At 42.6% G+C, this 26,028-nt stretch overlaps 1 protein-coding gene across 5 annotated transcripts in view; it reads right to left on the bottom strand.

Moving 5' to 3' along the window:
- Positions 1 to 26,028, bottom strand: part of AHCYL1 (adenosylhomocysteinase like 1) — a 249,319-nt gene that overhangs the window by 65,340 nt on the left and 157,951 nt on the right. For all 5 annotated transcript variants that reach the window (XR_008401357.1, XM_053706782.1, XM_053706784.1 and 2 more), the window contains exon 10: positions 5,746 to 5,834. Coding sequence is in view for 4 of the 5 variants with exons in the window: in XM_053706782.1 (XP_053562757.1) it covers positions 5,746 to 5,834 (89 nt within the window). In the remaining variant the exon portion in view is untranslated. The remainder of the gene's footprint in view (positions 1 to 5,745; positions 5,835 to 26,028) is intronic.

Raw genomic sequence — 26,028 nt, 5'->3', positions numbered from 1 at the left:
CACTTCCGGATGGAGAGCCCACTCCCCGGGATGAAAAGTTTGTCAGCTCAGAAAGTCAGCTTCCCAATTGTCCACTCCTGGAATGTGGATGGCAGATAGGAGACAATCATGAGCTTCCGCCCACTGCAGAATGTGAGTCACCTCCTTCATGGCCAAGGTGTTGGGGTTTTTCTCTGTTTTGTTTGCCATGTGCTGCTGGCAGCCATTTTACTCACCTCTCTTCCTGACTATGGTGCATTGTGGGGGATGCTGCTCATTTCCTTCACTTCCTTTTATGGCCAGACTGGTGTGCATCATCCATGTGAGACAGGATGCAGTCTCAGAATTGTGATGTATCATTTATTATTTAAAGGGCCTCTGTTCAGTATGCTTTGCCTTTGCGTTGTCTCAGACCTGTTTGTGAGAGCTCCTGTGTATTACCTGGCTGCCTGACATCCTTCCTGGTTCCTGATCCCTGGCTTGTTCCTGACTCTGCTGTTTTCCTTGTTCCTGATTCCGGCTCGTCTGACTATTCGCTTTGGCTCCTGACTCGGCTCGTCTGACTACCAGCTCTGGTTTCGACTCCTGGCTTGTTATTTGACTTGTGGACTTTTTATTATTTTTTGCTATTAATAAAGGTGCGATTATTTTTGCACTTCTCGTCTCAGTCTGATTCTTGGCACCCTGACACAAGGAGCACCAAGTTCCTCCCTGGTGGTTGATGTAAGCCACTAAGGTGATGTTGTCCGACTGGAATCTGATAAACCGGACTAAAGATAATTGAGGCCAAGCTGTCAAAGCACTGAAGATTGCTCTCAATTCCAAAATGTTTATGGGAATAGAAAACTCTTCCCAAGACCACAGGCCCTGAGCTTTCAGAGAAACAAAAACAGCTCCCCAGCCTGACAGGCTGGCGTCCATAATCACAATCACCAAGGAAGGTCTCAGGAAGCAAGTGCCCAAGACAGATTTTCCTGTGAAATCCACCACAAAAGTCTCTTGCAAGGGGGTCCAGATTTATCCTCTGCGATAAATCTGAATGGTCTCCGTTCCATTGACGGAGCATGCAAAGCTGCAGCGGTCACAGATGGAACCAAGCAAAAGGAATGATGTCCATGGAAGCCACCATCAAACCAATTACCTCCATGCATTGAGCCACTGATGGACGAAAGGCAGACTAGAGGGAAAGGCAAGAAGCAAGAAGTTTGGATTTTTCTGACGTCCGTCAGGAAAATCTTCATAGAGAATCTATGATTGTCCCTAGGAAAATCACTCTTGTAGTTGGAACTAGAGAACTCTTTTCCAGATTCACCTTCCACCCGTGGGAACGTAGAAAAGACAACAACATCTCTGTATGAGCTTTTGCTAGTTGAAAAGATGACGCCTGAACCAAGATGTTGTCTAGATAAGGTGCCACCGCAATTCCATGGGATCTGATCACTGCCAACAGAGTTCCCAGAGCCTTTGTTAATATTCTGGGAACTGTGGCGAGACCAAACATAAGTGCAATAAACTGGAAATGCTTGTCCAGAAAGGCAAACCTTAGAAACTAGTAATGATCCCTGTGAATGGGAACGTGTACGTATGCGTCCTTCAGGTCTATGGTCGTCATGAACTGACCTTCCTGAACCAATGGAAGAATGGAACAAATAGTTTCCATCTTGAAGGACGGAACCCTGAGGAATTTGTTTAGGCACTTTAGATCTAGGATGGGACAAAAAAAGTTCCCTCCTTTTTGGGAACTACAAATAGATTTGAATAGAATCCTAGACCTTGTTCCTCTAGAGGGACTGGTACAGTAACTCCCAGGGAGGATAGATCCTTTACGCCTCCCTCTTTACCTGGTTTGTGGATAGTCTTGACAGGAGAAATCTGCCCCTTGGAGGGCAAGACTTGAAACCTATTTTGTAACCCTGGGATACTATGTCCACCGGAAAAAAGGGGATATGTTAAAGATACTAACACTCTCAAACTCTAAAATGCTAACCCTGAGGTTGGAATATCTCCTAAAACCAACCACAATGTTGAGTACTAGGTCTCTATTGCAATATCTCTAAGCTGTTTAGCGCTACCCTATACACTGTTTTTTTCATACTATGTCCACCGCCCATTGATCTGGGACATCGTGTATCCAAGCCTGTTGGAAAAGAGAAAGTCTGCCCCCACCTGATCTAAAATTGGATCAGGGACAGACCCTTCATGATGATTTAGAGTCAGCGGAAGGATTTTTGTTTTGTTTTCCCTTGTTCCAGGGCTGGCTGGATTTCCAAGTGGACCTGGATTTGTCTGGTTTGAAAGAAGAAGAGGACTTCTTCTGTCCTTTAAAGTTGTGAAAGGAACAAAATTAGAAGTCTGTCGACCCTTAGGTCGATTCTGCTTGTCCTGAGGTAGGAAACATCCCTTTCCACCCGTAATCTCTTAAATGATCTCCGCCAAACCGGGCCCAAACAAAGTCTTACCCTTATAAGGTAAAGCCAAAAGCTTGGCCTTTGAAGAAACATCTGCCGACCAAGATTTTAACCACAGAGCTCTGCAAGCTAGAACAGTGAAGTTAGACATCTTAGCTCCCAGTCTAATTACCTGTATGTTTGCATCACAGATAAAGGTATTAGCCAGTTTAAGAGCCTTGATCCTGTCTTGGATCTCCTCTACTGTAGTCTCTTCTGAAATCAGATTAGACAAGGCATCGCACCAATAAGATGCTGCTTCTACAACCATGAAAATACTTGCCGCAGGTTGCCACTGTAATCCTTGATGGATATACATCTTTTTTAAGTAAGCCTTGAGCTTCGTATCCACTGGATTCTTAAAACAACAACTATCCTCTATAGGAATGGCGTTTTTTTTAGCTAGAGTAGAGATAGCTCCCTCTACTTTAGGCACAGTGCGCCATGAGTCCAGAATGGAGTCAGCAACAGGAAACATCTTTTTAAAAACAGGGGAAGGGGAAAACAGAACCTCAGGCTTATCCCATTCCTGTGCAATAATTTCAGACATCTTGTCTAGAACAGGAAACACATCCTCAGACATTAGAGAATCATAAACTCTATTAAGTTTAGAGGACTTCTTAGGGTTGATAGCAACCGAAGGTTCAGAATCATCCAAAGTAGCTAGAAACTTCTTCAGAAGCAACCGAAGATGTTCAAGCTTGAAACGGAAATTAACGTCTTCAGATTTAGAATATTTTTCCCCATAGTGTCAGATTCTGAAATCTCACCTTCAGAGGCTACTGAAGTATCCTCATAATCAGACATATGGGAAAGGCTGACCAGCACAGATTAAGAGAGGTCAGAAACCTTAATAGTAGACAAATGTTTAGATTTTCTCTTGCGTTTACCCTGAGGAAAGGCAGACAATGCCGCAGATACTGCAGACGTTATCTGCGCAACAAAATCCCCTTGTACATAAACACCCCCAGGAGGTTGAGAGGAAACAGAAGGCACAGGGTTACAAACCATTAAGGCTTGGGACGTTTGAGGAGAAAGCTGAGGCATGCTACGCACAGCATCATCCTGAGAGATACTTGGCTCAGAGAGGAGTAACTTGCCCTTAAATTTTAAAGTCTTTGTTAAGCAAGTGGAACAGAATTGCATAGGAAGAACAATTTGGGCCTCTAAACAAAGCAAGCACTTATCCATATAAATAGGTTGCTCCTGTTCAGGGTCCATAGCTGAAGAATCAGGTCCCACAAAAAACAATAATATAATCAAAGTTAATAAAATTTATGAGGGAGAAACGTTTATCCCAATATATAATACACCAGAGACCTAAATATAAAATAATCGTCTCCAAAAATAAGAAAACCTCAGACCCTGAGGCTCCTACCATAACTGTATAGGTTCAGACACTCTCAAGAACCAGATAGAACTGGACTAGTAAGAGGAAAATCTGTCTCCTCTATAGGTGAGCTCTGATCCAACAAGCCGCAGCAGAGTTGACACTGACTGATTAAACTCTGCTCCGTAAAACCAGAAGTGCGGACGTCACGTGATCTGCCTTAAATAAAGTGCGCAACATAAAAAAATTGCGCAAAATAAAAACGGCTGCTAAACAGAATAAAAAAAAAACTAATCTCAACTCTGATATAGCCCAAGTTTAAATAAAGAAAAATAATATCCCGTATTTCTCTCAGCCAAGTTATCTCCTGCCTCATTGAGGGCATTAACCACTTCAGTGTCTTCTGTGATAAAAAGTTTTAAACACACAATATGTTCACTTTTTCTTTAACTTTTTGTTTCAAACACCCTAGTGCTAATAAAGCTGCCCAAAACCAGTATCCAGTATTAGGATAATATATTGTCCCAAAATCGATCCAGATGAGGGTTAACCTTAAAAAATGCTGACCTTCAGTACCTAGAAGGCAAAGAGCACTTACCTGGATCCAGCTGCCGGGCAGACAACAGCTACTAAGGTGTGACAGGTAATTCTCCCTGTCAGGGACCTGTAGTAAAAATAAAGAACAGAGTAACCAACTCTGGCATTCTACAGAGGGTTAGCAAAAGTGTTAGAAGTAAAGCAAAGACCACCTCGCCGCATTCTAACTGCTAAAAGCCACCACTACTCTTACTAAAGAGATTGACGTGACACAGCTAGACCCTAATCCTTGCTTGCAGGGAAAAGTACCCATAAAAGGATTAAATATATTCGGACACTGTCTTCGCACATCCTCCTTTGACAGAGGCAAAGAGAATGACTGGGATTATGGGTAAGGGAAATTACACTTAACAGCTTTGCTGGGGTCTTCTTTGCCTCCCCCTGCTGGCCAGGAGTTGAATATCCCACTAGTAATTGGAATGACATTGTGGACTCTCCACGCCATAGGAAAGAAATATATATTATACAAATATAAAAACAAGTCTGTATATAGGATGGGAAGCAAATTACTATGACCCACTTGCTGTACATATAAAGTGATGCTTTTTAAACATAGAATTGTTTTTAGTTTCTCTGCTTGGGGAATGTGAGGACCCTAAGGGGCCTATCTATCAAGCTCCGAATGGAGCTTGATGCCCCATGTTTCTGGCGAGCCTGCAGGCTCGCCAGAAACAGTAGTTATGAAGCAGCGGTCACAAAGACCGCTACTCCATAACCTGTCCGTCTGCTCTGAGCAGGAGGACAGACATCGCCGGAAATCAACCCGATCGAGTACGATCGGGTTGATTGACACCCCCCTGCTGGCAGCCCATTGGCCGCGAGTCTGCAGGGGGCGGCGTTGCACCAGCAGCTCTTGTGAGCTGCTTGTGCAATGCTGAAAACGGCAAGCGTATTGCTCGCCGTATTCAGCAAGGTTTGGCGGACCTGATCCGCACTGTCGGATCAGGTCCGCCAGACCTTGATAAATAGGAGCCTAAGGGTTAATAAACGTATAATACTATGCATGTAACACTTGTGCAAATTTTAAAAAAAAAACATCACTGATGTTATACAAGTTCTATGTATATTTCATACCAAATGACAGTAAGAGAGATATAGTACATTTCATATGACTATGGTGTCTATAAACATGTCCTTGGGGCTCTCTGATTAGCATACAGAGTACTGAAACTGCAAATGTGTATGCAACTGATTCATTCCATCTCTAGAAGCCCTGTTTGCAGATAATTTAATGATACAACAGAAAAAGTTATAGGGCGGTGTATGTGTTTATGGGGAGCCACAGACATTTAATCCACAGCCATGTCAGTGGTTAAGACTAATGCTTTATGTACTGCTTTATTATACAGAGCTGCTGACAATGTCAGGTTATTTCAAACTAGATCTCCTTACCAGGCTTGCAGAGCACAGATTGGGTCAATTTCTGTAACGTTAACAATAGCTCCTAGGGCCTTGAGTGCTGCTCCACACCCCTTACCAACCTGCAGGTGAAAAAAAAAATAAAAAAAAATGGGAGGAGCAGACTAATAACAAAGAAAATATTTGAATCATGAAAAAACCTCAAAGAACCTATAACAGACTTGAATAATTATACAGATTTCCCTCACCAGAATTAATGGTATTACAATGAAGAAACCTAAGAGATGAGTGAATACCGAATTTCTGACCATGGTAAATTAACAAGGTTTTTATGTTCCAATAAATCTTTCTTAACACTGAGACTGGTAGAGCATGGCCAGCAATACATTGTCACTAATAGATTGTTTCATCCACGCTTAAAATAGAACATTTAACTTCACCTGTTCTACCACATCACATCTTCTAGTTCCACGTTTAGCCTATCTATATGAGGCAGGAAGGAACTTATACAAACTTAAAGGATCATTAAACTTAAAATGATATTAAATACTAAATAAGTGCTAAAAAAATGCATGTATCAAAAAAAAGATGAGCCTGAAAATATAAGATGTATTTTTTTAAATTATATTAGTTTTTAAAATATTGAAGAAAATACTCTGAAATTTTAGTTTCTTTAAAATACATGGTGCTACCATGTTTAAACAAACATCTGTTTTGTTTCCCTGATCTAATATCTTCTGCTGGGGACAATTAGAGACAATTGTTTGCATACTTTGTCCCTACTTGTACTTAGCAGAATAGATTAGATGAGGGAAACCTTGGTTTCAATATAATGGCACCCAATACTTCATAGAAACAGTGGAAATCGGAAAGCTCACAATTTTTAGAATTAAATTATAAGAATAAAAGTATATTTACAAGTTTTTATTACACCTAATCATATTGCAAAATTATTATTTTTTTCCATGCATATAAAAGAAAACATAATTTATGCTTACCTGATAAATTCCTTTCTTCTGTTGTGTGATCAGTCCACGGGTCATCATTACTTCTGGGATATTAGCTGCTCCCCTACAGGAAGTGCAAGAGGATTCACCCAGCAGAGTTGCTATATAGCTCCTCCCCTCTACGTCACCTCCAGTCATTCGACCAAAGACCAACGAGAAAGGAGAAACCAAGGGTGTAGTGGTGACTGAATTATAATTTAAAAAATATGCACCTGCCTTAAAAACAGGGCGGGCCGTGGACTGATCACACAACAGAAGAAAGGAATTTATCAGGTAAGCATAAATTATGTTTTCTTCTGTTATGTGTGATCAGTCCACGGGTCATCATTACTTCTGGGATACCAATACCAAAGCAAAAGTACACGGATGACGGGAGGGATAGGCAGGCTCATTATACAGAAGGAACCACTGCCTGAAGAACCTTTCTCCCAAAAATAGCCTCCGAAGAAGCAAAAGTGTCAAATTTGTAAAATTTGGAAAAAGTATGAAGCGAAGACCAAGTTGCAGCCTTGCAAATCTGTTCAACAGAGGCCTCATTCTTAAAGGCCCAAGTGGAAGCCACAGCTCTAGTGGAATGAGCTGTAATTCTTTCAGGAGGCTGCTGTCCAGCAGTCTCATAGGCTAAACGTATTAAGCTACGAAGCCAAAAAGAGAGAGAGGTAGCCGAAGCTTTTTGACCTCTCCTCTGTCCAGAATAAACGACAAACAGGGAAGAAGTTTGGCGAAAATCTTTAGTTGCCTGCAAGTAGAACTTGAGGGCACGAACTACATCCAGATTGTGTAGAAGACGTTCCTTCTTTGAAGAAGGATTTGGACACAAGGATGGAACAACAATCTCTTGATTGATATTCCTGTTAGTGACTACCTTAGGTAAGAACCCAGGTTTAGTACGCAGAACTACCTTGTCTGAGTGAAAGATCAGATAAGGAGAATCACAATGTAGGGCTGATAACTCAGAGACTCTTCGAGCCGAGGAAATAGCCATTAAAAATAGAACTTTCCAAGATAACAATTTTATATCAATGGAATGAAGGGGTTCAAACGGAACATCCTGTAAAACGTTAAGAACTAAGTTTAAACTCCATGGCGGAGCAACAGTTTTAAACACAGGCTTGATCCTAGTTAAAGCCTGACAAAAGGCTTGGATGTCTGAATTTTCTGACAGACGCCTGTGAAACAAGATGGACAGAGCTGAAATCTGTCCCTTTAATGAGCTAGCCGATAAACCCTTTTCTAAACCTTCTTGTAGAAAAGACAATATCCTTGGAATCCTAACCTTACTCCAGGAGTAATCTTTGGATTCACACCAGTATAGGTATTTACGCCATATTTTATGGTAAATCTTTCTGGTAACAGGCTTCCTAGCCTGTATCAGGGTATCAATAACCGACTCAGAAAAACCACGTTTTGATAAAATCAAGCGTTCAATTTCCAAGCAGTCAGCTTCAGAGAAGTTAGACTTTGATGTTTGAATGGACCCTGAATCAGAAGGTCCTGTCTTAGAGGTAGAGACCAAGGCGGACAGGATGACATGTCCACTAGATCTGCATACCAAGTCCTGCGCGGCCATGCAGGCGCTATTAGAATCACTGATGCTTTCTCCTGTTTGATTTTGGCAATCAATCGAGGAAGCAGCGGGAAGGGTGGAAACACATAAGCCATCCTGAAGTTCCAAGGTGCTGTCAAAGCATCTATCAGAACCGCTCCCGGATCCCTGGATCTGGATCCGTAGCGAGGAAGTTTGGCGTTCTGGCGAGACGCCATGAGATCTATCTCTGGTTTGCCCCAACGTTGAAGTATTTGGGCAAAGACCTCCGGATGAAGTTCCCACTCCCCCGGATGAAGAGTCTGGCGACTCAAGAAATCCGCCTCCCAGTTCTCCACTCCCGGGATGTGGATTGCTGACAGATGGCAAGAGTGAGACTCTGCCCAGCGAATTATCTTTGATACTTCTATCATTGCTAGGGAGCTTCTTGTCCCTCCTTGATGGTTGATGTAAGCTACAGTCGTGATGTTGTCCGACTGAAACCTGATGAACCCCCGAGTCTTTAACTGGGGCCAAGCTAGAAGGGCATTGAGAACTGCTCTCAATTCCAGAATGTTTATTGGCAGGAGACTTTCCTCCTGACTCCATTGTCCCTGAGCCTTCAGAGAATTCCAGACAGCGCCCCAACCTAGAAGGCTGGCGTCTGTTGTTACAATTGTCCAGTCCGGCCTGCTGAACGGCATCCCCCTGGACAGATGTGGCCGAGAAAGCCACCATAGAAGAGAGTTTCTGGTCTCTTGATCCAGATTCAGAGTGGGGGACAAATCTGAGTAATCCCCATTCCACTGACTCAGCATGCACAATTGCAGCGGTCTGAGATGTAGGCGTGCAAAGGGAACTATGTCCATTGCTGCTACCATTAAGCCGATCACCTCCATGCATTGAGCTACTGACGGGAGTTGAATGGAATGAAGGACACGGCATGCATTTAGAAGCTTTGTTAATCTGTCTTCTGTCAGATAAATCTTCATTTCTACAGAATCTATAAGAGTCCCCAAGAATGGAACTCTTGTGAGAGGAAAGAGAGAACTCTTCTTTTCGTTCACTTTCCATCCGTGCGACCTTAGAAATGCCAGAACTAACTCTGTATGAGACTTGGCAGTTTGAAAGCTTGAAGCTTGTATCAGAATGTCGTCTAGGTACGGAGCTACCGAAATTCCTCGCGGTCTTAGTACCGCCAGAAGGGCACCCAGAACCTTTGTAAAGATTCTTGGAGCCGTAGCCAATCCGAATGGAAGGGCTACAAACTGGTAATGCCTGTTTAAGAAGGCAAACCTTAGATACCGGTAATGATCTTTGTGAATCGGTATGTGAAGGTAAGCATCCTTTAAATCCACTGTGGTCATGTACTGACCCTCTTGGATCATGGGTAAGATTGTCCGAATAGTTTCCATTTTGAACGATGGAACTCTTAGGAATTTGTTTAGGATCTTTAAATCCAAGATTGGCCTGAAAGTTCCCTCTTTTTTGGGAACCACAAACAGGTTTGAGTAAAACCCTTGTCCTTGTTCCGACCGCGGAACTGGATGGATCACTCCCATTAATAATAGATCTTGTACACAGCGTAGAAACGCGTCTTTCTTTATTTGGTTTGTTGACAACCTTGACAGATGAAATCTCCCTCTTGGGGGAGAGGATTTGAAGTCTAGAAGGTATCCCTGAGATATGATCTCTAGCGCCCAGGGATCCTGGACATCTCTTGCCCAAGCCTGGGCGAAGAGAGAGAGTCTGCCCCCCACTAGATCCGGTCCCGGATCGGGGGCCCTCGGTTCATGCTGTCTTTGGGACAGCAGCAGGTTTACTGGCCTGCTTGCCCTTGTTCCAGGACTGATTAGGCTTCCAGCCTTGTCTGTAACGAGCAACAGCTCCTCCCTGTTTTGGTGCAGTGGAAGTTGGCGCTGCTCCTGCTTTGAAATTCCGAAAGGGACGAAAATTAGACTGTCTAGCCTTAGCTTTGGCTTTGTCTTGAGGTAGGGCGTGGCCCTTACCTCCTGTAATGTCAGCAATAATTTCTTTCAAACCGGGCCCAAATAAAGTTTGCCCCTTGAAAGGTATACTAAGTAATTTGGACTTAGAAGTTACATCAGCCGACCAGGATTTTAGCCACAGCGCTCTGCGTGCCTGAATGGCGAATCCTGAATTCTTAGCCGTAAGTTTGGTTAAATGTACTACGGCCTCCGAAATGAATGAAGTAGCTAGTTTAAGGACTCTAAGCCTGTCCGTAATGTCGTCCAGCGTAGCTGAACTAAGGTTCTCTTCCAGAGACTCAATCCAAAATGCTGCCGCAGCCGTGATCGGCGCGATGCATGCAAGGGGTTGTAATATAAAACCTTGTTGAATAAACATTTTCTTAAGGTAACCCTCTAATTTTTTATCCATAGGATCTGAAAAAGCACAGCTATCCTCCACCGGGATAGTGGTACGCTTAGCTAAAGTAGAAACTGCTCCCTCCACCTTAGGGACCGTTTGCCATAAGTCCCGTGTGGTGGCGTCTATTGGAAACATCTTTCTAAATATTGGAGGGGGTGAGAACGGCACACCGGGTCTATCCCACTCCTTAGTAACAATTTCAGTTAATCTCTTAGGTATAGGAAAAACGTCAGTACTCGCCGGTACCGCAAAGTATTTATCCAACCTACACATTTTCTCTGGTATTGCAACAGCGTTACAATCGTTGAGAGCTGCTAAAACCTCCCCTAGTAATACACGGAGGTTTTCCAATTTAAATTTAAAATTTGAAATATCTGAATCCAATCTGTTTGGATCAGAACCGTCACCTACAGAATGAAGCTCTCCGTCCTCATGCTCTGCAAGCTGTGACGCAGTATCAGACATGGCCCTAGAATTATCAGCGCACTCTGTTCTCACCCCAGAGTGATCACGCTTGCCTCTTAGTTCTGGTAATTTAGCCAAAACTTCAGTCATAACAGTAGCCATATCTTGTAATGTTATCTGTAATGGCTGCCCAGATGTACTAGGCGCCATAATACCACGCACCTCCCGGGCGGGAGATGCAGGTACTGACACGTGAGGCGAGTTAGTCGGCATAACTCTCCCCTCGCTGTTTGGTGAAATTTGTTCAATTTGTACAGATTGGCTTTTATTTAAGGTAGCATCAATACAGTTAGTACATAAATTTCTATTGGGCTCCACCTTGGCATTGGAACAAATGACACAGGTATCTTCCTCTGAATCAGACATGTTTAACACACTAGCAATAAACATGCAACTCGGTTACAATTTTATTTAATAAAAACGTACTGTGCCTCAAGAAGCACTAAACGATTAAATGACAGTTGAAATAATGAACTGAAAAACAGTTATAGCATCACTCTTAACAAACAACACAACTTTTTAGCAAAGGTTTGTTCCCATTAGTAAAATAACACTAATTAAATTTTAAACAACGTTTAAAATCACAGTCACTATATAAGTCTCACAGCTCTGCTGAGAGAATCTACCTCCCTTCAAAGAAGTTTGAAGACCCCTGAGTTCTGTTAGAGATGAACCGGATCATGCAGAAAAACTGACTGGAAATTTTTGATGCGTAGCAAAGAGCGCCAAAAACGGCCCCTCCCTCTCACACACAGCAGTGAGAGAGAAACGAAACTGTCATAATTAACACAAGCAAACTGCCAAGTGGAAAATAATGCCCAAATACTTATTCACTCAGTACCTCATTAATGCAAACGATTCTACATTCCAGCAAAAACGTTTAACATGAAAAATACCTAATAAAAGGTTTAATGTACTTTTACAGAGTAATTCCGGTGAAATACCATCCCCAGAATACTAAAGTGTAGAGTATACATACATGTTCATTATAACGGTATAGCAGGATTTTTTCATCAATTCCATTCAGAAAATAACAACTGCGACATACCTCAATGCAGATTCAACTGCCCGCTGTCCCCTGATCTGAAGCTTTTACCTCCCTCAGATGGCCGAGAAACAGCAATATGATCTTAACTACTCCGGTTAAAATCATAAGAAAAACTCTGGTAGATTCTTCTTCAAACTCTGCCAGAGAGGTAATAACACGCTCCGGTGCTATTGTAAAATAACAAACTTTTGATTGAAGTTCTAAAAACTAAGTATAATCACCATAGTCCTCTCACACCTCCTATCTAGTCTTTGGGTGCAAGAGAATGACTGGAGGTGACGTAGAGGGGAGGAGCTATATAGCAACTCTGCTGGGTGAATCCTCTTGCACTTCCTGTAGGGGAGCAGCTAATATCCCAGAAGTAATGATGACCCGTGGACTGATCACACATAACAGAAGAAAACTATTTATGTATGTTAAATATTTTTACATGAAATTTTTTTTTTGAGTTGCAGTTTTGAAACCAACAAGAAGTGAATGTTTGTGCAATACTGGTCTGTGGGACAGAAGTTTAGAGGCTTATAAGGAAATCCTACGCATCCCTATACCAAATATACAGTAGGCTTTTAATTATCCATAAATGAAACAAACAAAAGATAACAGCTTGAGTGAGCAATATTTGGCAAAAAAAAAATCTTCCAAAGAAGCATCAACCGTAACAAATCTATTCATGTCTACGATGATTAGCTGCCAATGATTAAAGCCTTATTTTTATAAACCTATTACAGACCTAGTGGAATAAACAGTACAACAAATATTTGCTATTTTTTACTTGACTTCTGAATGAAGACAATATCAAAAAAAGAACCCCCCAAAAAACAACAACAAAAACAAACACATAGATGTAATAAATACACATTAAATTAAAAAAAAGATGTTTTCCCAGCAAACCCAAAAACACAATTTGCTAAATAACCATCAGGAAGATGAAACATTGATGTTAACAAGAACATAATTTCTTTCATGAAATACTACTGCTTGTAGAAATAAAGTTTAAAGGACTGACCAGTTTTCTTCTTTCAAATGTATATGTCAATTTATTATATACAATAGCCATTTTGTTAAAGGGACATGAAACCCCAATTTTTTTTCTTTCATGAAACAGCATATAATTTTAAAAATCTTTCCAATTTACTTTTATAATCAAATTTGTACATTTCGTAAGATGTTTAAGCTCTCATCAGTCCAGTCAAGCATTGTGGTAAATGTAGTTCTGAAACATTTGGGGTGCCAAGGTTCGCCTTCACTGATAGAGCACACCATTTTTAACAACTTTCCAATTTACTTTACTATTTATGAAAATATCTTCATTCTGTTGGTATCCTTTGTTGAAGAAGCAGAAATGCACTACTGTTTGCTAGCTGAACACATCAGGTGAGTCAATGGTATGAGACATATGTGCAGCCACCAATCAGCAGCTAGATCCCAGTAGTTCATTTCTGCTCCCGAGCCTACTTGTATATCATTTTCAACAAATGATTCCTAGAGAAAGAAGCAGATTAGATAATGGAAGTAAATAGACAAGTTGTTTAAAATCGCATGCTTTACCTGAATCTTCAAAGTTTAATGAGGATAGAAAGAAGAAAGATAATAGGGTACAGAGATGCAACCTAGGACAGCCGCCACCAAAAAGGAAACAAAATTATGTTTTCTTTCTAATGGTTGTGAGTACATGACCCTTACTCTTGGTAACCAATACCCAAGCTGTGGAGTCCACAAAAAATGGGTGGGGAAAAAAGAAAAATTGAGAAAACAGGCAGGCCATCATTTATCAGAAACCACTACATGAAGAACCTTCCTGCCAAATGCAGCCTCAGCTGAGGCAAAAACATTGAAATGATAGAATTTAGTAAAATTATGTAAAGATGATCAAGTAGCAGCCTTGCATCTGTTCTACAGAAGCCTAATTCTTAAAGGCCCAGGAAGTGGAAACTGAACGCGTAGAATGAGCAGTATTTCTGTTAGGCTGTTGCTGACCCGCCTCCAAGTAAGCCATATGGATTAAACTCTTTAACCAAAAAAGACAGGGAAACTGAAGTAGCCGTCTGACCCTTCCAATTACCAGAATATGGAAAATCATGATGAACTGATGAAAATCATTAGTAACTTGTAAATAATATTTTAAAGCTCTTACAACATCTTAGAAGTCTTAGGATTCGAATAGAGAGAAGGAACAACAATTTTGCTGTTAATGTTCTCATCCGGAACCACCTTTGGTACACAGTACATAAAACTGCCTTATCCTGATTAAAGTACTGAGGAGTAAAAGAGAGAAGATAATTCAGAAACTCTCCTCTCAGAGGAGATTGCCAAAAGAAATAACACCTTCCAAGATAATATTTTAAATGTCCAAAGAGTGCATAGGTTCAAATGGAGGAGATTGCAAAACTCAGAGCACTAAATTAAGATTCCAAAGTGGAGCCGTTGGTTTGACAACTGGTCTAATCCTAACAAGAGCCTGAATAAAGGACTGAATGTCAGGAAAACTAGCTAACTTTCTATGAAACAAAACAGAAAGGGCAGAAATCTGACCCTTAAGAGAACTGCCTGACATGCCCTTGTCCAAACCCTCCTGCAGAAACTGCAAGATCCAGGGAATTCTAACAATGTCACAGGAAACCCTGCTTTGAACACCAGGAAAGATATACATTCCAAACCTTGTAATAAATCTGTCTGGTAACAGGCTTGCAAGCCTGAATCAAGGTATCAATAACTGACTCAGAGAAACCTCTCTGAGATAAAATCAAACGTCCAATCTCCATGAAGTTAGGTTGAGAGATTGAAGATTTTGATAAAAGAATGGCCCTTGAACAAGGTGGTCCTGATGAAGAGGAAGACGCAATGGGGGAGCGCTGAACATCCTGACTAGGTCTGCATACCACATCTGACGAGGCCAAGCCAGCGCCACTAAGATTGCAGGGACGGTTTCCTGTTTGAGATGAGAAACTACTCTGGGGAGACGTACAATTGGAGGAAACCGGTTTGACAAGATGATAATGCCATGGAGCTGTCAACGCATCCGTAAGATCCGCTTGAGGATCTTTTGCTCTGGACCCATAGCGAGGCACTTTGTGATTGAGTCAAGACGCCATCAGATCTATCCACAGCGAACAATCAACTGAACGAAAATATCTTGATTGAGAGTCTATTCTCCCGGGGGTAGAGTCTGGAGGATCAGGTAGTCCGCTTCCCAGTTGTCCACCCCTGGGATGTGAATGGCTGAGATTGAGCAAATGTTCACCTCTGCCCATGACAGAATGTGAGATACCTCCATTGCAAGAGAGCTGCGAGTGCCCCTGACGACTGGAAATAAATAAATTAAATTGAGAGAAGTCATGGCCATGACATAAGAGCACTGAAAATCGCTCTGATTTCCAGGACATTGATAGGAAAAACCACTTCTATACCCCAAACCGCTCCCCAACCTAACAGACTGGTGTCTGTAGTTATAATCTACCAAGATGGGCACTGAAACCCCATGTCCTGCAACACCGGATCTGGGGACGTCCACCAAGAGAGAGATCAGAGTGGCTCCTGTTCCACTGACTTAGCATGCAAAGTTGTAAGGGTCGTAAGTGAAACCTTGCAAACTGTAAAGCATCCGAAGCCGCGACCTTAAGACCCACAACCTCCATACACTGTGCTACTGAAGGAGAATCTTGAGTCTGCAGTTGAGGACAAGCCAACTGAAATTTTTGTCTGCGTTGCTCTGTTAGTCTATTATCACTTCCAAGAATGTTACTCTTGTGCTTGGAGAAAGAGAGCTTTTTTGCACATTTATTTTCTAGCTATGGCTGCAAAGAAAACACAGTAGTTGCTCCATATGAGCCACTACGGAAGGTCAAGTTAAAGCCTGAACCAATATATCGTCCAGGTAAGGAGTAACTGCTGCCCCTGAGAACCAATCACAAATAGAAGGGGCTCCCAGGACCTTTGTGAATATTCCGGGAGCAGTAGCCAGACTGAACTAAAGAGCTGTGAACTGATAGTTTTTGTCCAAAAATGCAAACAGCAGAAAGTGATGATGATCGGGATGTGAAGATATGCATCCTTCAGATCTATAGTAGACATAAACTGACCCTGAAGAACTAGCGGGAGGATCGATCTTATAGTTTCCATCTTGAACAAAGAAACCCTTAAAAATTTGTTCAGAGTATTCAAATCTAAGATGGGACAGAAAGTACCTTCCTTCTTTGTAACAACAAATAGGTTTGAATAGGTTTGCCTTGTTCCTCCTGTGGAACTGGAAAAAAGGAAATTTATGCTTACCTGATAAATTGATTTCTTCTACGATACGACGAGTCCACGGATTCATCCTTACTTGTGGGATATTATCCTCCTGCTAACAGGAAGTGGCAAAGAGCACCACAGCAGAGCTGTATATATAGCTCCTCCCTTCTCTCCACCCCCAGTCATTCGACCGAAGGTATAGGAAGAGAAAAGAAAAGCCAAAAAGGTGCAGAGGTGACTGAAGTTTTAAATACAAAAATAAAATCTGTCTAAAATTGACAGGGAGGGCAGTGGACTCGTCGTATCGTAGAAGAAATCAATTTATCAGGTAAGCATAAATTTCCTTTTCTTCTACTAGATACGACAAGTCCACGGATTCATCCTTACTTGTGGGATACAATACCAAAGCTACAGGACACGGATGAACGGGAGGGAAAAGACAGATACCTAAACAGAAGGCACCACTGCTTGAAGAACTTTTCTCCCAAAAATAGCCTCAGAAGAAGCAAAAGTATCAAATTTGTAAAATTTGGAAAAAGTATGAAGGGAGGACCAAGTCGCAGTCTTACAAATCTGTTCAACAGAATCATTGTTTTTAAAAGCCCATGTGGAAGCCACCGCTCTAGTAGAATGAGCTGTAATTTTTTCAGGAGGCTGCTGTCCAGCAGTCTCGTATGCCAAACGGATGATGCTTTTTAGCCAAAAAGAAAGAGAGAGGTAGCCATAGCTTTTTGACCCCTACGCTTTCCAGAATAAACAACAAATAAGAAGATGGTTGACAGAAATCCTTGGTTGCTTGTAAGTAAAACTTCAAGGCACGAACCACGTCCAAGTTATGTAACAGACGCTCCTTCTTAGAAGAAGGATTAGGACATAGAGAAGGAACAACAAATTCCTGATTAATATTCTTATTTGAAACAACCTAAGGAAGGAATCCAGGTTTAGTACGCAAAACCACCTTATCAGAATGGAATATAAGATAAGGCAAGTCGCATTGTAACGCAGAAAGCTCAGAAACTCTTCGAGCAGAAGAGATAGCAACTAAAAATAAAACTTTCCTAGATAAAAGCTTAATATCTATGGAATGCATGGGTTCAAACAAAACCCCTTGAAGAACATTTAGAACTAAATTCAAACTCCATGGTGGAGTAACAGGTTTAAACACAGGCTTGATTCTGACTAAAGCCTGACAAAAAGACTGAACGTCTGGGACATCTGCCAGGCGTTTGTGTAGCAAAATTGACAAAGCAGAAATCTGTCCCTTTAAGGAACTAGCTGATAATCCCTTCTCCAATCCTTCTTGGAGAAAGGACAAAATCCTAGGAATCCTAACCCTACTCCATGAGTAGCCCTTGGATTCGCACCAATAAAGATATTTACGCCATATCTTATGGTAAATCTTCCTAGTGACAGGCTTTCAAGCCTGAATCAAGGTATCAATGACCGACTCAGAGAATCCCCGCTTGGATAAAATCAAGCGTTCAATCTCCAGGCAGTCAGCTGCAGAGCATTTAGATTTGGATGTTGGAATAAACCTTGAATGAGAAGGTCCCGTCTCAGTGGCAGTTTCCACGGTGGCAGAGATGACATTTCCACTAGATCTGCATACCAAGTCCTGCGTGGCCATGCAGGCGCTATCAAGATTACCGAAGCCCTCTCCTGTTTGATTCTGGCAATCAGACGAGGTAGGAGAGGAAAAGGAGCAAACACATAAGCCAGGTTGAACGACCAAGGTACTGCTAGGGCATCTATCAGTACTGCTTGGGGATCCCTTGATCTGGACCCGTAACAAGGAAGTTTGGCATTCTGACGAGATGCCATCAGATCCAATTCCGGTGTGCCCCATTGACGAATCAATGCCGCAAACACCTCCGGATGGAGCTCCCACTCCCCCGGATAAAAAGTCTGACGACTTAGAAAATCCGCTTCCCAGTTCTCTACTCCTGGGATATAGATTGCTGATAGATGGCAAGAGTGAGTCTCTGCCCATCGAATTATCTTGGAATCCTCTATCATCGCTAGAGAACCCTTTGTTCCCCCTTGATGATAGATATATGCTACAGTCGTGATATTGTCCGACTGGAATCTTATGAATTTGGCCAAGGCCAACTGAGGCCACACTTGAAGCGCGTTGAATATTGCTCTCAGTTCCAGAATATTGATTGGAAGAAGGGACTCCTCCCGAGTCCAAACACCCTGAGCCTTCAGGGAATTCCAGACTGCACCCCAGCCCAAGAGGCTGGCGTCCGTCGTCACTATGACCCATGCTGGCCTGCGGAAGCACATTCCCTGGGACAGATGATCCTGTGACAAACACCAAAGAAGAGAGTCTCTGGTTTCTAGATCCAGATTTATCTGAGGAGATAAATCCGCATAATCCCCATTCCACTGTCTGAGCATGCACAGCTGCAGTGGTCTGAGATGTAAGCGAGCAAACGGAATGATGTCCATTGCCGCTACCATTAATCCGATGACCTCCATACACTGCGCCACTGATGGCCGAGCAGTGGACTGAAGTGCTCGGCAAGTAGTTTGGAACTTTGACCTTCTGACCTCTGTGAGAAATATTTTCATGTCTACCGAGTCTATCAGAGTTCCTAAGAAAGGAACTCTTGTCAGTGGAACTAGTGAACTCTTTTGTATATTCACCTCCCACCTGTGAGTTCTCAGAAAAGCCAACACGATATCCGTGTGAGATTTGGCTAGCTGGAAAGTTGACGCCTGAATCAAAATATCGTCCAGATAGGGCGCCACTGCTATGCCCGCAGTCTTAGAACCGCTAGAAGGGACCCTAGCACCTTTGTGAAGATTCTGGGAGCTGTGGCCCGCCCCGAAAGGAAGGGCCACAAACTGGTAGTGTTTGTCCAAGAAGGCGAACCTGAGAAACTGGTGATGATCTTTGTGGATAGGAATGTGAAGATACGCATCCTTTAAGTCCACGGTAGTCATATATTGATCCTCCTGGATCATTGGCAAAATAGTTCGAATGGTCTCCATCTTGAACAATGGGACTCCAAGATATTTGTTTAGGAATTTGAGATCTAAAATTGGTCTGAATGTTCCCTCTTTTTTGGGAACCACAAATAGATTTGAGTAAAATCCCTGCCCCTGTTACAGTTTTGGAACTGGGCAGACTACACCCATGGTATATAGGTCTTCTACACAGCGTAAGAACGCCTCTCTTTTTGTCTGGTCTACAGACAAATGTGAAAGATGAAATCTTCCCCTTGGAAGAAAATCCTTGAACTCTAGTCGATATCCCTAGGTCACGATTTCTAATGCCCAGGGATCCTGAACGTCCCTTGCCGAAGCCTGAGCGAAGAGAGAAAGTCTGCCCCTACTAGATCCAGTGCCGGATCGGGGGCTGCCCCTTCATTCATCTTAGTAGCAGCAGCGGGCTTCTTGGCCTGTTTACCTTTATTCCAGGTCTGGTTAGGTCTCCAGACTGACTTGGATTGTGCAAAACTCCCCTCCTGCTTTGTGGCGGAGGAGGAAGTAGAGGGTCCACCTTTAAAGTTTCGAAAGGAACGAAAATTATTTTGTTTGGCCCTCATTTTAACCGTCTTGTCCTGAGGAAGGGCATGACCGTTACCTCCAGTAATGTCGGAAATGATCTCCTTTAATTCAGGCCCTTATAGGGTCTTACCTTTAAAAGGAATAGCTAAAAGTTTAGACTTTGATGACACATCAGCAGACCAAGACTTAAGCCATAACACTCTGCGCGCTAAAATGGCAAAGCCTGCATTTTTTGCCGCTAATTTCGCCATTTGAAAAGAGGCATCGGTAATGAAAGAATTTAGCTAGCTTGAGAGCCTTAATTCTATCCAGAATATCATCTAATGGGGTCTCAACCTTAAGAGACTCCTCTAGAGCCTCAAACCAAAAAGCTGCTGCAGTAGTTACTGGAACAATGCACGCTATAGGTTGTAGAAGAAAACCCTGATGAATAAACAATTTCTTTAAAAGACCCTCTAGTTTTTTATCCATAGGATCTTTGAAAGCACAACTGTCTTCAATAGGTATAGTTGTACGCTTAGCCAGGGTAAAAAAAGCTCCCTCCACTTAGGGACCGTCTGCCATGAATCCCGAATGGTGTCAGATATGGGAAACATTTTCTTAAAAGTAGGAGGGGGAGAGAACGGAATGCCTGGTCTATCCCATTCCTTAGTAACAATGTCCGAAATCCTTCTGGGGACCGAAAAAATATTAGTGTAAGTAGGTACTTCTAGATATTTATCCATTTTACACAATTTCTCTGGTGGTATTACAATAGGGTCACAATCATCCAGAGTCGCTAAAACCTCCCGGAGTAACAAACGGAGGTGTTTAAGCTTAAACTTAAAGACCGTCACATCAGAGTCTGTTAGAGGGAACATCTTTCCTGAGTCTGAAAGCTCTCCCTCAGACAGTAAATCCCCCATCCCCCACTCAGAACACTGTGAGGGTACATCGGAGATGGCCAATAAAGCATCAGAGGGCTCAGCATTTACTCTAAAACCTGACCTACTGCGCTTACCCTGTAAACCTGGCAGTTTAGACAATACCTCTGTGAGGGCAGTAGACATTACTGCAGCCATATCTTGTAGGGTAAAAGAATTAGACGCACTAGAAGTACTTGGCGTCGCTTGAGCGGGCGTTAAAGGTTGTGACACTTGGGGAGAAATAGATGGCATAACCTGATTCTCTTCAGACTGAGAATCATCCTGAGACATACTTTTATCAGCTAAAATATGTTCTTTGCAATGTAAGGCCCTTTCAGTACATGAGGGACACATTTTAAGTTGGGGTTCCACCATGGCTTCTAAACACATAGAGCATTGACTTTCCTCAATGTCAGACATGTTGAACAGGCTAGTAATAATCACAAAAAGACTTGAAAACACTTTATTTAATGAAAAACACAACAATCTGAAAAGCGGTACAGTGCCTTTAAGAGAAAAAAAGCATACAATTTTTCCAAAACTGCTCTAAAAAGATATAACACTCACAATTTTTTCATATATGTGTCTAATCTGGCAGCCTAGGATTGCACCACAAGTAAGGGACTATTAACCCTCTTTTAGCAAAAACGTTACCCAAAAAACGTTATGGAAAATAAACTAGCAACTCCCTGCACCTCGCCACAGCTCTGCTGTAGCGCCTACCTGCCCTCTGGGGTCTGAGAATTACACTCTCACTTCGATAAGGCTATCTCTGAAGTTGAGGCCCACCGGAGCTGGAGCTTGCTGCCTTTATGTGAAATACAACTGCGCATCTAAGGCGCAAAATTAGGCCCCGCCCATCATCCACGATGTCTCAGCTTAGTGAAAAAACGCTGTAAAGCGTTATAGGAACTAGCCATGTGGGTTTTCATATACCCAGTACAATATTATCAGCCATGTGAAACCCTCCAGAACCATCAAACACACAAACGTTAGTTCAGAGAAAAACGTTATTGCCCCTGCACATAAATCGTTTTCACACAAACATTATGCAACCAGTGTCTTTCATTTATAGCCCATAATATAACAGGTCCCAGTAACATCCCTTCATTGCCTGTAGGATTACTGCTTACCCCTTCCCTCATGGGAACTATGTCAGCCGGTTCTGAAATACCAAAGTCTCCTCAGAAAAATAATGACTGAACATACCTCAATGCTTGTAGCATGAAAACCGTTCCCCACACTGAAGCTTCTCAAGTACTCCTCAGCCATTCTGTGGGAACTCCTTTGGATCTTAGTAACCACTGCTAAGATCATCAACCTCCAGGCAGAAATCTTCTTCCCTTTGCTGCCTGAGGAAAAATAGCACTCACCGGTACCATTTAAAATAAAAAAGTCTTGCTTAAAGAAAATAAAAACTATCATTTTCTCACCTCTTTCACTTTACCTCTTCCTATTACTTAGTGTAGGCAAAGAGAATGACTGGGAGTGGAGAGAAGGGAGGAGCTATATATACAGCTCTGCTGTGGTGCTCTTTGCCACTTCCTGTTAGCAGGAGGATAATATCCCACAAGTAAGGATGAATCCGTGGACTCGTCGTATCTAGTAGAAGAAATAACGCCCATGTGTCTCCTACACAGTGAAGAAAAGCAATTTTCTTTTCCGGTCTCTTGGAAATGTGAGGCAGAGTAAACCTTCCTTAAGGCGAACAAGACCTGAAACCTATTCTGTAATCCTGTGACACAATTTCCATGACCCATGGGTCCTAAACAGGTTGAACCCACGCCTCCTGAAAAATACTTAATCTGCCCCCTACTGGAGCCCCGTCTGGGTCAGGGGCTGCACCTTGCCAACTTGGCCTCTAAAGGTTTCATGAATTGTTTGGCCTTTGACCATACTGGATTTGGTCTCCATGCTGGTCTGGAGGACTCTGGTTTCTGGGAAGAGCAAGATCTTTGATTCTTATTCTGGCTTGAGGGACGAAAACGCCCACCCTGCTTGCCCTTAGGTCTACCTTTTTTGTCCTGAGGCAAAAAGGCCCCCTTACCCACAGATACTGTAGAAATAATAGAGTCCAGGCCAGGGCCAACATGGGTCTTACCGTTAAAAGCCAAAGAAAGTAGTCTAGACTTAGAGACCATGTCCGCAGAACCAAGACTTCAGCCAGAGGGCCCTTCTAGCTAAGACTGCAAGGGCGGTGTTCTTTGCATTTATGCAAATAATCTGAACCACAGTATCGCAGATGAAGGAATTTGCAGACTTTATCCGCTCCTGAATTTCCTCTAAGGAAGATTCCTCAGAGAGCAACTCCGAGAGCCACACCAAAAAGCCGCCGCCCCTGCAGCTGCCGCCACACTCACGGCACGCTGAAACAGTAGACCATCCTGTAAAAAGGCTCTTCTCAGGTAGCCTTCCAGCTTTCTATCCATAGGGTCTCTAAAAGAGGTACTGTCTTCTAAAGGAATAGTAGTCCTTTTAGCTAGAGTAGAAATATTCCCACCTACCTTAGGAAAAGTTCCCCACAATTCCAGATTGGAACGCAGAACTGGGAACAGCTTCTTGGAATTTGGGAAAGTAGAGAAAGAAACTCCAGGCTTATCACATTCCTTTGAAACAATCTCAAATACCAAAAAAGGGACAGGAAACTTATCAGGAGCTTTAGATTTGGGTCAGAAAATAATGTCTAATTTCTGAACAGGCTTCAGCCTGCTTAGGGTCCTGACCCTCCAAAGTGTTTAAAACCTCCTTAAGTAAGGACCTTAGGTGGTCCATGGTAAACTGTTTTCGTCCTAAGACTCCATGTCAGATTCTGGAGAGGAAACCTCAGATAAAACTTCAGAAGCCAAAGAAGACCAATCCAAATCAGATTCCTAGGCTTTTCTAATAATTGCAGGGCTAACAGTGGATCTGCCCTTGGGAGAAGAGTCAGAACTATGCTTTAGCTTATGCTTGCGCTTACCTGCAGGCGAGATAGCAGTAATAGCCTCTGTAACCACAGACTGCAATTGAGCTTTAAACTGTGGAGCAAATTCGGTCACACCACCTTGGGTAATAAATACCGGAGGGGGATCCACCTTAGGTTCAGGACCAGGATTCTGAGAATGGGTCTGTAGAACTGATACCAGGATGGAGGGCATACTGTGGTAGAATTACACAATAGACACTTATCTGGTGGAAAAATAATACTTGAAGAACCCCCCTCATGGGATCCCTCCTCAATGGATTCAGTCCCAGAATGCTCCATCCCCCACAAAACCAGATATAGGTTATGTAGTAATATAATTAACAGAGTATAAAGAGGCTGCTTCGACTAGCAGCAACGTTCCCAAAAACTCTATGTTCTTATACTAATAGAGAAAATGGGCTCAGCATAAAATTACCATACGTGTAATAATAACATCCCTATTGCTCTGGTGCATGAGTCTCACACCCTCCTGAAACCGGACTTCAGATGGCGTGACGGAAGCCGCAACTCGATCAGCAGCACTTCCAGACCGAGATCGCACCGGAAGGAGACTGAGCCGGAGAGCGTGCTAAACTCACTCATTGGCGTGAAAAAACAGCTCTGTCTCCAATTCCCTCTATATCGGAAACAGTGTACTATGCATGTAAGTGCTCCGAGAACAAATACAACTCCAGAGCGTTGAGAAAAACACTGCTGATCATCCTAAAGGGAAAAACTCCTCCAGTGTTGCCTACAACTGTAAACATCAAACTCATAGCCTGAGTACTATCCACTATACTGTAGGGACCTCAGATATTGAAGGGCTATAACCTGCAGGGTGTATGAAGTAAAAAAAACATAGCACTAACTAAGTGCATTTTCAGGGACAGGAGTGGAGACACAGTTTGGGTACTTACCCCTATAGATCCACTTTTAGAATGTTAGCCATGTGCACCTGTCCAGATCTGCCAAAACAGGAGGAGACTGTTAAGATTACTGCAGTTTTTACTGTATCTTTGCGCTAACCTTGTCTCATCATTATATATTAGAATTGCTGCAGCTTTAAGCTCAGCTCACCACACCCTCTGGGTGTGTCTGGGTCTCTGTGACATCATCAGAAGCCATGTTAGTTTACGGATGAAACTGTTAGTGAAGAAGCCATGTGGTTGTAGCTGAATAAAAGTTTGTCTAAAGTACCTGCTGCAGAGTCTCCATGATATGTGCAAGACACAAGGTAACGGCACAGAACTGAATGTTCTAATCCTGACTACACAGAGAACATAACAGCTGGCGACAAGGATCTGTGGTCTGACCCTATAATGGCACTTATTGGCACCTTACCTGTGTTTGCAGCAGACACAGACAGATGGGACACATGGGTTGAACAGTTTGAGCTATATTGTACAGAAAATAACATAGGAGCTGATAAGCAAGTGGCTGTGTTTCTGACAACTATAGGCTCAGCAGCTTACACTACATTAAGGGACATTCTCTCACCAGATAAACCTAATGCTAAACCTCTGTCTGACCTGATCTGCCTGTTATATGACCACTACCTACCTAAGCCTCTAGAGATAGCAGAACGCTTTAAGTTTTACACACGCAAGCAATTGCAGCATGAGGACATTAAAACTTATGTGATCAGTTTAAAGAAACTAGCAAGTAGCTGCAGATTTGGTGATTATTTAAACACTGCTTTACGTGATATGTTTGTTATTGGACTCATGGACTGTACAGTACAAAAGAGACTATTAGCAGAGGATGATTTAACACTAAAGCGTGCTATAGAGATAGCTACAGTCATGGAACTTGCTACTAAAGATGCACAAATGCTCCAGGCCCCAGCACAGGCAGTTTGTGATAAGGAAAAACAGAATTTATGTTTACCTGATAAATTTCTTTCTCCAACGGTGTGTCCGGTCCACGGCGTCATCCTTACTTGTGGGATATTCTCTTCCCCAACAGGAAATGGCAAAGAGCCCAGCAAAGCTGGTCACATGATCCCTCCTAGGCTCCGCCTACCCCAGTCATTCGACCGACGTTAAGGAGGAATATTTGCATAGGAGAAACCATATGGTACCGTGGTGACTGTAGTTAAAGAAAATAAATTATCAGACCTGATTAAAAAACCAGGGCGGGCCGTGGACCGGACACACCGTTGGAGAAAGAAATTTATCAGGTAAACATAAATTCTGTTTTCTCCAACATAGGTGTGTCCGGTCCACGGCGTCATCCTTACTTGTGGGAACCAATACCAAAGCTTTAGGACACGGATGAAGGGAGGG

The sequence above is a fragment of the Bombina bombina genome, chromosome 3, assembly GCF_027579735.1.
Source record: "Bombina bombina isolate aBomBom1 chromosome 3, aBomBom1.pri, whole genome shotgun sequence".
NCBI lineage: Eukaryota > Metazoa > Chordata > Amphibia > Anura > Bombinatoridae > Bombina > Bombina bombina.
The sequence above is the reverse complement of the archived record's forward strand: the minus strand, read 5'-3'. Positions and strand labels throughout refer to the sequence as shown.